Source organism: Taeniopygia guttata, chromosome Z (genome assembly GCF_048771995.1).
Source record: "Taeniopygia guttata chromosome Z, bTaeGut7.mat, whole genome shotgun sequence".
Lineage (NCBI taxonomy): Eukaryota > Metazoa > Chordata > Aves > Passeriformes > Estrildidae > Taeniopygia > Taeniopygia guttata.
In genome coordinates this window covers 47,759,276-47,773,838 of record NC_133063.1, presented here as the reverse complement: position 1 = coordinate 47,773,838, position 14,563 = coordinate 47,759,276, and the positions used below count along the sequence as shown (strand labels likewise).

Genomic DNA, 14,563 nt, shown 5'->3' with positions numbered 1-14,563 from the left:
GCATCAATATTTTTATTTAATGCAAGTTTTGTTGGGTATTTTACATGTTGGGTTGTATCAGAGAGTAAGACAGCCCCTTGAACTTACTATGCCAAATAAAGAAAATATTTTAACTTCCACAGTTTCACACCTTTTCAAGTGGCAAAAGGATGGCTGGAACAAAGATGTAAGAAGAATAACAGCCTTTCTCCATTTTTTTAGCCATTCTTCATCTTGACCTCTGGTCTTTGCCTCCCAAATATAACTTGGAGCTGCTGTGGTTATGCCACTGATTTCTCACCTGTTTCTACCTTTCCCCTGCTCTGATAGATGCTTTGCCAGGTGCTCTACCATCATCTTTCAGGATGTAATACCTGTTTACCCTGGGCAGACCTTATGGTTCCCTGACATTTCTTCAGCCTTTTTTCTTCCCTATATTTCCTCTTCTCCCTCTCCTTTTCTTCACCTTTTCTCTCTTCCTTTCTGTCCCGGACCTGCTTCTGGGGGATCATTTCTGAGAGCTTTTGCATTCACTCCTAGCCTTTGCTCTGCCTGTTTATTCCTTGCTTCATGCAGCGTTTTACAGACTGGGTAATTCTGTTGATCACATAGAGGTTAGAAATTTCACATGGAGGAAGAAGTTTCACCTCTATCTATCTGTCTAGAGAGAGATATAATAATTCAGGACCTTTTTTTCCCTCTCTGTTATCTGATTCTGGATTTTTTCTGAGATGGAGCAGTGCTCTAGGTGCCTCCTGGAGTTCCAATGGTGTGGGAAATCTTTATGCTGCCCAAGCCTGGATGAGTGTGTAGCAGCTGAGTTTGGATTGTGCAATATTCCTTGAAAGTGGAAGTCTGGATCTGGATTTCCAGGTTCAGTTTGGGCATTAATCTGGAAGGGAGCCTAATCCATGAATGACCAACATGAGGCCTTTCAAAGTATCTACTCAAGATGTTCTTGAAAATCTCTGTTTTCTGTCTGTTTACACCTTCAGCCTTGCTGTGATGTCCCAAGACTTGTCAATGCTGACTGCTGGAGACCTGGCACTTGATGCAAACACAACGTTGTAGTAGTAGGATTAAGACTATTTACTATTTACTATTTACTGTAACTGTTTTATGTTTGAAGAAGATGGAAAATACACCAATGAAAATGTCATTTGTAAATGGATCAAGAATAATCACAGTGCATACTTCTGAAGACTGCAGTGAAACAAAAAACCAGCCAACTAACCAAAAAATCCCTGTGCTCCCCTATCCCTATACCCTTCCTCCCCAAACATCATAGTCACAGCTCGTTTAAAAATTGGAGTAGAAATCTTCTCTTTAGCATCACTATCAAAGCTTCAAACCTTTTCAATGTGTTAGTATTGAGCCTAATACAATTGCCCTGGTGGACATCATGAGTAGTAGATAATTAATAACTGCTCAAGATCTTCATGCATGCAAACAAAGCTTGTATTTCTAAGGAGTCAGGGGTGCTCTGAACACCCTTCTCCTCATGTTCAGAGGCTCTGCTTTTCCACTACAGAAAAAGCCACTTTGGAGGAAGTGATCAAGGTTTGCTTCTAAGCTATTCCAGTTGCCAGCAATATCCAGAAAGGAACTTGAATTTGTATTATTAATTCAACAACATCATTATGAATGAACTACAGGAAACAATGCATCTTCTTCCTATGTAAACAGTGTAAATAAAACTTCTGATAAGCACTTTACTGCATTGAATTCCTCATTCCTTCCTTTGAGAGCATTCCAAAGTTTAGCGTGCAACTTAATCAACTTCATACGTGCTTGAGTTGGGCAAGTCAAAACTAACATGACCCTGCACAAAAAAAAAGCATCCCTTGCACGAGAAATCCCATTCTGCTTATTTACTATATGTGAAAACAGCCCCAGCCGTTCCTTCCCTGAGGCAACAGAAACTTTTCCATGTTTCCTTAACCACCATCACCCTTCAACACTTTTCAGGACGAAAGCCTTGTTCGCAGGATGACCCTGGCTGCGTGATCATTAAAGCTGAGATGGAGCTGATGAAGCAAAATTACCAAATCTCCAACTTTAATGTACTCAGTTGCAATACAGTTACCAACTGCAAAGTATGGTGCTGTTTAATCTCTCTTTCCTGTCAACTATTGATCACACTGAAATTCTTTTGAATGTAAAACTTTGGGCCCTGCTTTGGCAGAGTCAAGTACAGGATTAACTTCACCTGCAGGTTACCATCTTTAAATTAGCAAGGCTGTTAGTATGGGTTAAATAAATACATATGTAAGTTAATATAATATTTTTTAATTAAAAAGATAGCAGTGCTATGTGGGTGGCAAGGATTAAATAAAGGGCAGGGAGACAAGTTAAGTAGTTTAGGTGGTGAATCAATCCTTCACTGAGTAGCAAAAGTTCTGGGAAAAAAACCCACCTTTTTGGAATATACTTATGCCGGGCTTGTATTCAGGCCTTTTAAAATCAAACTCCTTTGGCATTCATGACACTTGGGTCTGGGCTGGAAATCATCCAGAGGGCTTCGGCTCTGTGCTCTGGGATTCAATCTCTTTAAAAAAAGGAGTGTTTTGGGAGGGTTGGTGACCATTTCTGGAATGTGTTAAATTAAATCCTTTGTTATCTATAGACAGACATCACAGGGGTTACAGCAGTGCAAGCCCTTCTTCATTTCCAACCTTGTCACTGGTTACTTTCTGCTTGGAGCGGGAGGGTAAGGAACACAATTTGGAGACAGGTGTCTCCTGAGCTCTGGGGTCCAAGCACCCAGGTCCTGCTTTTGTTCCAGTTATCTCCAAATCAGGACAGGCTGACTGTGAGCAGTGAGAGCTTAGCCCTGTGAGAAAGACCCACAGCTTTCTCTGGCTTCAAGACAGCAAGTCCCGTCTTTGCTTACTCATTATTTGTATAAAGGAAAAAAAAGTAATTGTGAGAGAATAAACATCTGAAACATCCTCTTGAGAGCAAAAGCCAAAACGAGTGGGGGAAAAAAGTTTGCCAGGCAACACTCCTTTGCTTAACTGGGCACAGGAGTAGAGACAATGTGCAGTGCTGCCTAGAGGAGGGAAATACCTTGAAGCTGGCAGTTCACATGCCATGATGACAGTGGATGATGTGCAAGTCAGGAAAAACTGAAAAATCCCGTAATTTCCCAGTTCATCTATAGTTTTTTTCCCAGGTACTGGACAACATACCAGAGAGATTAACAGCTTAATCATAGCTGATTCATATATGGGGATCTGCACTGTTTATTTATTTATTTTGTTATCAGGAACTTCCTCTTAGAGACACGGGAAACTGAGGCATGGAATGGTGAAATTGTTTAAATGGTGCCTGTGGCAGGGGAAAAAAGAGAAGCGTGTTGCTCAAATCTTACACCCCTTTATTACTCCTATGCTGGTTTAATAAAGGAATTACAGTTCCTTTCATAACCCTGACTTTTCTGGCTGTAATGATATATGAGTACAATCTGTTGTTCACACTTCCCTGATTTTTCTGACTGCAAAATGAAGTCTTTTATACTGCAGGTGAAAGTACTAGAAAGGCTGATTTGCACCCTGTCACGTCCCCAGAGCTTTTGTACTTGTAGGAAGCTACGTGGTGATCAAAGCCAAGGAGTCTGCCCAACGCTTTGCAAAGGCACGGTCGTTTTGCAGGTTCACTCCCCTGATCCCAAGCAGTTTGACCGTGAAAACAGGATATGGTAAAACGGGCCGGACCTCATGCGCTGCTTTATCGGAGTCTGCTGTCATTAATCTCCGTCTTTATGAATGGTGGGGAAGCGGCAGCTCTACACAAGGATAAACAGACGTCGCAGCAGAGATGCTTTGAACTGCTCTGCTCCTTCGGGGCAGAGATTTGAGATAAACCCGAATCTGGAAAGCATCAGTGATGGTGCATCGAGAGCCGCTGGTCACCCCCGCCGCTCCGGACCTTTCCGCCACTTTCCGTCGCCCTTACCCTGGGGTGGGCACCCTTCTACCCCGCTTCCGCGTGCTGCCCGCAGCCGGGGGGTCGGGAGTGCAGCGTGGCTTTGCGGGGCTGTCTGTTGATGTCCCCGCACTCCCACCGCACATCTGCCGCAACCCTGTCGCATCTGGCCGCCGCCCCGCCGCGGGGCAGCATCTGCCGGCACATCTGGGCGCGCGCGGCCCCTCCCCGCGGGCACATCTGTCGGCGGCGGGGGGCGGCCCCGCGGCGGGCGGGAGGAGCGCGGGTCGGCGCAGCCCCGCCGCCGGCCGGGGCGGGCAGAGCCGGCGCGGCGCGGAGGGGAGCGACGGCCCGATGGGGCGGCCGGCCGGCAGCCTGGCCCCACTCCGGCTGCTGCTGCTCCTGGCGCTGGGACACGCCTGGACCTACCGGGAGGAGCCGCAGGACGGCGACAGGTGGGTGTTGTGATAGCGAGGCTGCTTCTGCGCGTGTCCGCCCCATCTACCACCTTCTTTTTCTTTTTCCTACCTTTTGGAGTTTTTTAAAAATACTCCGACTCCCCGCCTTGCAGGGAGGTTTGCTCCGAGAACAAAATCGCCACCACCCGGTACCCCTGCCTGAAATCCACGGGAGAGCTCACCACCTGCTTCAGGTGAGCGCCGCAGCCGCGGGGATCGGGGGGCCAGAGGGGGCGCGGAGCTCATGCGTGTCCGTGGCTTGGGACTCGCTGTCCACGGGGAAGGCGGGGGTGGGGGGGGGACACACGCGTGTAGGTGTCAGGCGCAGGCAGGGCAGCTGTGCCAGCTGCTTTTCTCCCCCCTGCTCTGTACTAGCCCACCCGGGATAGTGGACCGCGGAGCAGGTAACTTGGTCACATCCCTCTCGCGTTCCGCATCTCCCCTGGCAAGTCCTGCAGCTGTCCCAGGGAAGGGTTTCGGTAACTCGCTGCAAACGTCACCTCCAAGACATCGCTGGAGAGGGCGCGTGTGGTTCTCATTGCTGTACCGAAGACACCGACAGTTTTTGATATGGTGAGAGAGGCTTCCTCTGACCTGGATGTCTGGGACCACATTGGAGTTATAGCTACATCAGTTACAGTGTAATCAGCAAGATCATCTGGATTTGTACTATGCCAATTATATCTCAAGTTAGGTAGAACTGGTAACTTTCAGAATTGATAACTTCTTCAGCAACCAGCTTGGGGGGAGAAATTTGGCAGAGGCCTCTCAAATTAAGTAAGATGAATCTAATAATGAATTTTTCATTTTTCAGCTGTGTGTTTGAGAAACATCATCTGTTTTAATGACGACAGCTGTCAAAAGCTGTCAGTGATGTGGCTGTGCTTTTATGAAGGGCTGTACACAAAGTATGAGCACACACATATCCCTTTGCTGATGCCCTCAGGTTAGACTCGTCCCCACAGACAAGATGTTTAATGTATGAAAGCTGCTTCTTATGATAGGCTGCTTTGTGGAGGCAACTGTGCTCTACCTGTGTGTGTACGCTTGCACGTGGCAAAGAGCCACTTCTGTATACCAAAAATACAGTAACACATGTAGAAAGTGTTTCAGAGAGTGTCCACTCTTCTGTTTAGTTCCAAGGAGCTGTAAACACACGCAGCAGCGTTGTCCCTCTCCCATGCTCTCAGGCTTGTTCATGCCCTCTGGCAGCCACAGTCACTTGGGACAGTGTCCTGCCATTGCCCAGTTCTTAGGAGCATTAGCTTCCTCCCAGACCCTGGGAAGGGCTCTGCAGAGAATACAGACCACCCTGCACTGCTTCCCATTTTTTCTCTCTCTCCTCTCTCTGTGAAGGTGAGGCAGAGCCCTCTTACAAGCAGCTCTTGAGGACTCAGTGGCAACACATTTTGGAGAGGTGTGAAGGTTTTGCAGGGAGGGTTTTGCAGGTTCTTGGTTGAACCTGCAGCATTTCTCTGGTTTGGGAGCAGAACACTGGTGTGGAGAAGACTGTTCTGAGTGGGGAGCTACCGAATGAAGCAGCTAGAGTGGGAGTTGCATAAGGCAGCACACACATGATCATTCTGCTCCTTTGTGTGTGTCCCAAAATCCATCTGAGGAAAGTGATTCTGCTTTGTGTGTGACAGAGGAGGACTACACAGGCTCCACGGGCTGCTATAGCACACTGTGCAAAGAAAGCAGAACTCTGTCCAGCTGCCAAGTTCCACTTGTGCCTTCTTTCATCCTCCCTGAGGTATTTCCGACCTTTGGGCTCTGGTTGCAACGAGACTCCCTCCCCACCTCTCCCTCTTCACAATTCCAAGCGATAGTCACTGTCTCAAATCAGCACAGTCTGTGTGGGTGAGAATTTGAAAATTGCTACATTGACCTCTTGGTTGTTTTAGTTCAAACATTTTCTGTATCTATGACTTACAAGTCTCCCTCGCTTTAAAAAAGAAAAAAAATAAATTTCTGTGTAAACATTTATTTTTAAGGTTTAACCTTTAGGCTTGGGTGAGGGCTCCGTTCCTCACCCTGCAAGGTCCCTTTCATGATGTCCATGCACAAAGGGAGGACAGCAACTCTGAGAGGGAGCAACTCTGCTCAGCAGAGTACCTCTGCACTGAGCCCCTACCTGAGCTGCAGTGTGCTGGCAGTCCTGCCCCTCAGAGCTGTGACACACTCTGGCAAGGACCTGCAGCATCATCCTGGTGAATCCCACGGGTAGAACAGCACCCCCATTGCTCCTAGTAGCAAGATGTGCTCTAAGCAGGCACGTGGGATTACCCTTGGCAGAAGACATTTTAATGTAAGATTCATTAACATTTTGAGGTTGAGGCTGTTAACAAGATGACAGGAAACTTGTGAGTGTTGACTAATCCTGTGGTGCCTCAAGGTGGATTTTGTTTCATAGGACATTCAGGAGCTTAAGGATTCAGTTTTCATCTCTGGAATGACAACCAACTCTTAAAGAACTACAGCTTGGTAGGAACTCAGCTGTGGCTTTTAGGAGCTTTCGCTCCAGGTTTCAGATAAACTTGGTTTTGCTGTTCTACAGTTTATTCTTACAACACTTAATTTTTTATCTTCCTACACATCTTTATCACAGTATTTCATAGTGACAATAGTTATGTAATTTATATACATTGTTTGAGCTAGATAATGGGATAGTTAATGTCAGTTTCTATTTACTATTAGCAGACACCTAACTTCTTTTTTAGGTCAAAGTACCATTTCTGTAGGAATTATACAAACTGACACAAAATTTATCGTAACACATCAGGCATAAGGCAATCTGCACCACTACTGATGGTCTGTTGTGAAATTAGTTAAATAAAATAAGAAATGCATGTGAAGTTATATGTCAGAATTCCTCACCAAAATGCTTGGTAAAAAGTAATATCATCCTTCATCTTTTTATTCCTCCTGCTGAAATTTATCATGAAAATCAGCATGTTTTTAGAGAACTTCAATAAAAATAGCATCTTTTCATCACAAAAATTATTTCTTGATTTTTTTTTTTAACCAGATTTACTCATGATTAAAGATGATCCAAGTGGAGGACCAAGCCAGAAGTGAGGCCAAGCACTGAGAATATACTGGCATATTTCCCTGTGGTCATAGCAACCACGTACACAATCAGACATATTTTTTCTTTTGAATGTGTGCAGTCTGGCCCTTGGTTTAGTTTGATTTGTATTTTTTTATATGTCCTGTGTATTTGTTTTCATAAGAGTACAGAGGAACAGATGCAAAAACCAGAGGGAGCTTATACAAAATTTTTTCTGCAGAAATCCCATTTAAACTTTTGTATGTAGTGTACAAAGTACCCAGAACTAATGCCCCCATCAGGTAGGTATGGAGAAGAATTTCTGCAGATTTGTTGATAGTGGTATGGTCCCATAAGACTTTGAATTCTTACTGTATGCCAAAATTCATTAAATTTTAGGAAATTTTGGCAGCATGAGAATATGAAGACCCAGTCTCTTGTTACTGTCTTCTCCAGTTGCTTGGATGTGTTGTTAGCCTGTTTCAATCTCATACAGATTTCCAAACACTTTGTTGGCATGAAAAATTACACAAATGTTGCATTTTTCTCCAGTGCCAGTGCCAATTCAGTTTGTGCATCCTTGCAGCAGTCTTTTTCATTACAGTCCTTCCTTCATTTCCATTTTAAACAGTTCTCCTGTATGTTGTTGCTCTGGTCCAGAAAGAAAAGCAGCATCTGGGACAGGTATCCCCTTGCTTCATCTTGACTCTGGAGCTGCATTCCCATAAGGGAGTGGTAGTGGTTATGTCACTTCTGAGTTCAGGAGGATCAATGTCTCATCTGGTACAGTTTATTAATTGAAGTTTCTTCCTTTTTAAAAACCAACAAGCTTGATTGCCACAGAAACTGTTGTATATTAGGAGCACTAAATACTTTACTCAGTTACAATTCAGAGGTGTAGTGAATTATTCAGAATTATTCAATATGCATACTTACGCATATTTGCTAATGGGAAGCTGTTAGAAGTTATAGGAAGATTCAAGCATGAAATATGGGAAAACAATAATATTTTTATTGCCTGACTGTGCCCACGTCTTTGCCTAATAGACACTTAAATATTGTTCTAAATTGACATGAAAGAAATAGTCTTTGTCCTCCTCAGAAAATTTTTGTAAAATGTTTAATTAAGGAAACTGGCAAGCATAGATCAGGCAGATGAAAATTTAAACCTGGATCTGCACAGCTAGGAAGAACATTTTAGCCATTACCTTCATAGGCGAAGGAAAGATTTGGGGTTTTTGTCTTTTATTCAGATGAAACTTTTAGTCTAAATTAGTTGACAAAACTGATTATTTTTAAAACAAATGGACTATTGACACGGTAAGAGAAATTATCCATCTTTCTCTGGCATCACCATAAGTAGTCTTCTGCATTTTTTGCTAAAAATGATGTGCGCAAGGACATGTTATACCCTAACTTTGTGTGTATAGTGGTGGAGACTTCTGGTCCTTCCTTCTGCAGGACCAGCAAGGAGCAAACATTTTAGAGTGCTGGGCACAAAAATTCTAGCTAATGATGGTGAAATCTTTGTAAAGATGAGCCATGTCTTTTCATATATCTCCAGACAAGCTCCATGTTGTGGAACAAGAACTTAATCTGTAACTTTTTTTTCTTTAGTATTTAGCAACCAAGATCTTTTAAATAGGACAAACATATTTCAGTGTAGGTTGTCAGCTTCTTCATCTGATAGTTAGCAGCTATTTTGCATAAGTCCTCCCAGCACTTCAGGTTTCAAATTATGCTTTAAAAAATTGTTCTACACTTCATAACAAAAAGACAATTCAAATGTATTGTGAAAGAGAATGCATACATATTTATGCCCCACTTTGTTTTGATGCTAAACAGAGATCACAAGCATTTCTTTTTATCCTCTTCAATACTGATACTGCTGGTGAGGCCTACTATTTTTTAAAGACTGTATAATTTTTTCACATTCTTAAAAGATAAAGGTAATTGCAAATAAGTTGGATTGTAGCTGTTTCACAAAGAGCAGAACTTTCACTAATATGCCCTTGGGGACTGTATGCAATTCCTGGTTCCCAGATACTCAGCAAGCATGTAGCAGAGCTTTCCAACATGAGAAAAAATTGCTGTATATAGTTTTGGAGTTTTCAACTGGAGTAAGCAGAGATAATCTTTGGTCATCTTATCTTCTGACTTTACTTTTCATAAATTTCTTTTTTATAGTTGCTGTTACATTTTCTCTCTGAAGTTTTGCTGACTATTCCATACCATTTAAAGAGCCCCAACTGATATAATATAACAGTTAAACAAGAAACTAACTTGATTAGAGCAATCCACCATCTAATCTCCAGTTATCTTGAAGGGAAATGCAATTCATAGTAGAATTTAGCTGAAAATGTAGAGAGAATATGATTTCAAACTTTGTATTGGTTTCAGAAAACTAAAAATACAGAATATACATATATATACACACTTAAAAAAAATCTTCCAGGGAATTGCCACCACAGTAGAACTTTGTACATACCTATGAATAAAATTTTCTTCAATACAGTATTTTTTTACAAAACAGTGTATGCTACAATGGTGCCAAGAGATTCTTCCTAGCTTTCCTAGATTTTTTTTTTTTCTCACTATTGCTTTGGAAGTAGCACCTTCATGTTCTATGATTCTGACTGCATTCAGTCCTGAGTTTCATTCATTTTTCTTTGCTGTGATTGCCAAAGGAATAGATTGCTCATAGCTACTGAGACACATTGTGAATATCTGCTGATTAAGGTTAACACCAATGCCACACAGTTGTCTTTAGGCTTCCATACTACACTTGAGTGGCTGTGACTTTCTGTGTCACTTTTCTGTCTCAGGTGCTAAGAATAAGAAACCTAACTATTTCTGGTTTTTGGTGACATTAGGGACACCTGAGAACTCAGCAGATGTGGATGATACTGGCTGCAGCAGAGACTCCTGCAGCAAAACATGATGCTCCTGTAGGTTTCCTGTGCAGTGTTTCTTCTGTACAGCCAATTCACTACAAAAGGAAACAATTTATTTAATGGTCTTAAAGAACCTTATGTAATTACTGTGAGTGGTGCTCTCAGGTATAATGTGCTAATTAAAGGATGAGGTCAGGTAAGTGATCATTCGCATAGTTCAGGAGTTTTTGATGTTCACATCAAAGCAGTTTGGAGAATTTTAGAACTGGCAAGCTGAAAGCTTTATGATAAGTGCCCTGCTTGGTGGTTTGATTGATAATGAAACCCAGGTGCTTTGCATTGTGGTTTTCATCTACAGAATATGGGGTTAAATATGAACTGACTTTCCTGGCCATGTCGTCTAGCTCAGAGACTCCAGACAAACAAAATAGTAGCCCCAGGGTCTCCTATGCCTGATACAAAATAGGTAATAAAAATAGGCCGCCAAAGGGAGCATGACGTTTGCAATTATTTTAAGTATTGTATATGTCCCTAAGGTCAGGCTGTTTTGTCCTTAAAAAAGTGATTGTAGTCTCTCCTGCTAACAGCAGGATGTTATTAATATGTGTATTACTGCTCCCATTGTGGTAGACACCCATTGAGCTGTGTTGTGCTATACTGATTGAAGACAAAACAGGCAAGACAGAAAAGGCAGGAATGGAAGGATAAAGATATGGAGCAGCAGTGAAAAGAAAGGACAAAATGCCCAGGGGCATGAAGCAAGCAGAAAAAAAAAAATGATACACCCATAAAAAGACAAAAATTCTGTCTTTGTGGTGGTTTGTGCGACAGATACGTATGTGGCAGAAGGGAGGCAATCACTCCACAAAGAAGTATAATTTAAATGCTTCCAGGCTTCTATTTAAGTTGAATCCATAAGAACAAAACATCACCCAAAATCAGACAAAAACCCACATGCATGCACCCCTGGGAGGAATCCTGTTAGCCTGTAGCTAAGCTACAGGCCCTGATGCATCTTCCCTTGACAGCCTCTCCCCTTCCTTCCTTCCTCAGTCTGGAAAATCTCTCTCCCTCTCTGTCCCTCTCTGTAAAGTGTGTGTCTGTTTAGGGGCAGGAGGGACAACTTACAGGCATATATTTCAATTTCCTTTTCAGTCCTTGCTCTGTTCAGATTGCCTGTGTTCCTTGTCATAGCAAAGAGTTTTTGGGATGTTAAGCATGAAATATTTAAACTACGTGTGGAAAAGTAGATCAGGCTTGCTAAAGATCCCAGATAAGACACGACTGCCCATATTCTGCTGTGAAAGCCGTTGCCCAGCACAAAGAACATGTGAACAACAGACTTTTTGAGACCTCTGCTGTGCAGGCCTGTTATTCTGTCATGTGTGGAAGGGAAATTTACTGTATGTGGAGAGTAAGGTCACACGAAGGAGGTATGAGGGAGATGCCTGATGTTGATGTACACATAAAAAGTTGTCCTGTATCTGGGATAAATCTCATTTCAGATTGCACTCATTCTTGTGCAGTACTGGTCATTTGGAGCATGTATTATTTTGAATTTCATTGGGATTGTGGTGAATTCTCACAATCCTGAGTTTAGTATTTTGGTCTTGCCTCCACCTCAGTGCCCTGAGTACTGAGATGACTTTTGTCTCAAAATGTGAGTCACTGCTGAGTGCTCAGTACCCATGTCACTCCAGATGGAGCTGTTGGGGATGGCACAGGGCTTTTTCATAAGTCAATGACAGGGAGATGGGTCTCTCTTCTCTGGAGACCTTGTGTTGCTTACCTTTCATACAGACCACATGGATCACTCCAAGGTTCCTCTTTTTAATTGTGCCCACTGCCCCAAACAACCAGAGCTGACTGTGATTTGCAGTAAAATAAAGCTTTCCCCAAAGTCTACTCAGATTTTTTTTTCTCTGTGTTGTCCATTTTCTGTTTGCTCTGTTTCGGTTTTCAAACTAATAGGAGCTTCTTTTGTAAACTAACAGTAGCAAATGTCACTATGCTGCTCAACTTTGCCAGTTCTTCTATGCGATTCCAATTGTAAGCAGAAACAATGGAAAGCAGAATCCATACTGTGCTGACTTGATTTCTTCTTGGGGTAGTAAAAGAAAGCAAGTTGTTTGCATCTCTGTGAGAGTAGCTCTGTTTAACAGTTGAGGAGAAAAACAATTTCAGTTTTAGACAGTAATCTCAGAGCTTAGTGTTTAGAAAATCCTTCTCCCTTAAAGAGTGTTTTCCATTGTGATGTGTTGATTTTTATTGCTGATCCTCGTTCAAAAAATGAAGTACAAGACCATCAAGCATTTAGCATACATCCAGTTATTGTAATTAATTTCTTCTGGGTTTCTTTGTCAGTTTCAAGTTCTAACCACATGCATTTTAATTGACAATCTGTGCTGTAATTGAAATGAGCTGAAATACACAGTGTTTGTATTAACTGTATTAATTTTAGCAGCCACTCAGTAGTAAACACACATTAAATAGAATTCTCCTCCTTCCTTTTCAAATGGACTGGGAGATAAAATGGTGCAGACACAGTGTTTTAAGTACGAAAGAGAGGCAAAATCTAAGCTATGATCCAAGTTTTTAAGTGGATCATTTTTGGAAAAATGAATAAGAATATTATAGGTCAATGGCAAGTTGTTGTAGAGTGTGAGTTTGGAGAAATATGAAACAGTATTCATCTGGGCTAGAAAACATTTCTCTTTCTATGGAAAAATTATTGGTGCATCACTTCCAGTGTAAAGTAGCAGTGTTCATGTTGGCTTCATTATCTCATTATAACCCTTAAGGAGGAAGGCTGACCACCTAATTCTCTGTAACAAAGTGAGCATGTCCAGAAAGTTGTACTGGACAGTCTTCAAAATGGATGAAGAAATACATATAGTATTATCATAATATCTCATGAGAAGTGGATGAATGCTGAAAATATAGAAATTTATGAAAGTACACCCAGAAAAAAAGTGCGGTCCGAACTCTGTATAAGAGAGAGAAAATAACTTTATTGGATGCATTTTTTCTTTGTAAATAACTTCCTGCCCAGAGCTCCAGTGTCTCTGTGGAATGTTAATATTTCTGTAATCTCATTCAATATGTTTAATATATGTTGTAAAATGGACATATTGCCTACTCAATAAGATCATACTCAATTTTCACTAAAGAGTTTATTATCATAGCTGCACCAAACTAGTGGTGTCATTTCCTAAACACTTCTCTCTGGAATTCTGACAAAACCCCTTCGTTTAGAGATTATTGCCTTGGAGAGTTGAAACAAAAATAGCCAAAGGGAAAATTATTTAATCTTTAAAACAGCATCTGTGGGAAGAGGAAAAAAACAGGTGAAAATAGGTGTTTTGGTAGTTTTTTGGTAGGTCTTAGTGGCTGAGAAGTGAAGAGTGTGAAAGAGACTTGAGGGACTAGGACTAGAGCTACTGTTTGGTAAATGCTTAATCCTACTGGGAATATATGCTTTTAACTGCTTCTTCCTGAGATGGGAGTAAGGAGCAGTGGCAGACAGACAATGTTGGCAGTCTGGGCCCATCTTTGGAATTCTGTAGCATGATGAACCCAGCTCTTGGTCTGCACAGTGGCCTGGACGGTCTAAGGGCAAGTGGTACCTCAGACTGTGACTCTTGTGGTGCCTCGGACATTGATTTCTTGATGCATTACTTAATGGACTGCTTGTATGCAAAATATTATGTTTGCTTAGGCAGTTGTATGAAGGTTATTTTGATGTATATTTGGATTTTAAAAGCTTATCAGGGTTTTTTTGTTTGTTTTGTTTTCCCTGAGGAAAGTGTATGTCTACTCTACTGGACTTGCCTGGAGGCCTGGAGAGATAAGGAGCCTATTGCAAATAGGTCACTGGGAGGCTTTGTGGGTTTTTTGTTGTTCAGTTTGGGACTTTTTGGTTCTTTGTTTTATTTACTTATTTGTTTTGTTTGTTAGCTTGTTCTTTAGTTTGTGGGGGTTTGCTTGTTTTTAATTTAATGGCATTTGGGGTTTTTTGGGTTTTTTTAGAGTTTTCATGCAAAAGTATTCATTTCAAGCTCTTCTCATGTTAAAATTAAGAAACATAAAATGGAACAGGGGATGTAATTAGAAATAGATAATGTGGGATTCATTTTTATTCTACCTTATCCTTCTCGCCTTCTAGCTTGCATAGTAGCAGACTACAAGATCCTGAACATGCTACTTCAAAGACTGTTGCTCTGCTCAGTGTCACACTTTAGTTCCCTACATTTCTA

The 14,563-nt window shown here is 41.8% G+C and overlaps 1 protein-coding gene across 3 annotated transcripts in view; it reads left to right on the top strand.

Moving 5' to 3' along the window:
• The first annotated feature begins 3,839 nt into the window (after positions 1 to 3,839).
• Positions 3,840 to 14,563, top strand: part of CCBE1 (collagen and calcium binding EGF domains 1) — a 97,685-nt gene continuing 86,961 nt past the window's right edge. For 2 of the 3 annotated variants that reach the window (XM_002191188.6, XM_072921675.1), the window contains exons 1-2: positions 3,853 to 4,361; positions 4,478 to 4,558. In XM_002191188.6, the coding sequence (XP_002191224.3) occupies positions 3,868 to 4,361; positions 4,478 to 4,558 (575 nt within the window). In that variant the 5' untranslated portion in view covers positions 3,853 to 3,867. Of the gene's footprint in view, positions 4,362 to 4,477; positions 4,559 to 14,563 lie in introns of all 3 variants that reach the window. The other variant, XM_072921674.1, reaches the window with a different exon arrangement.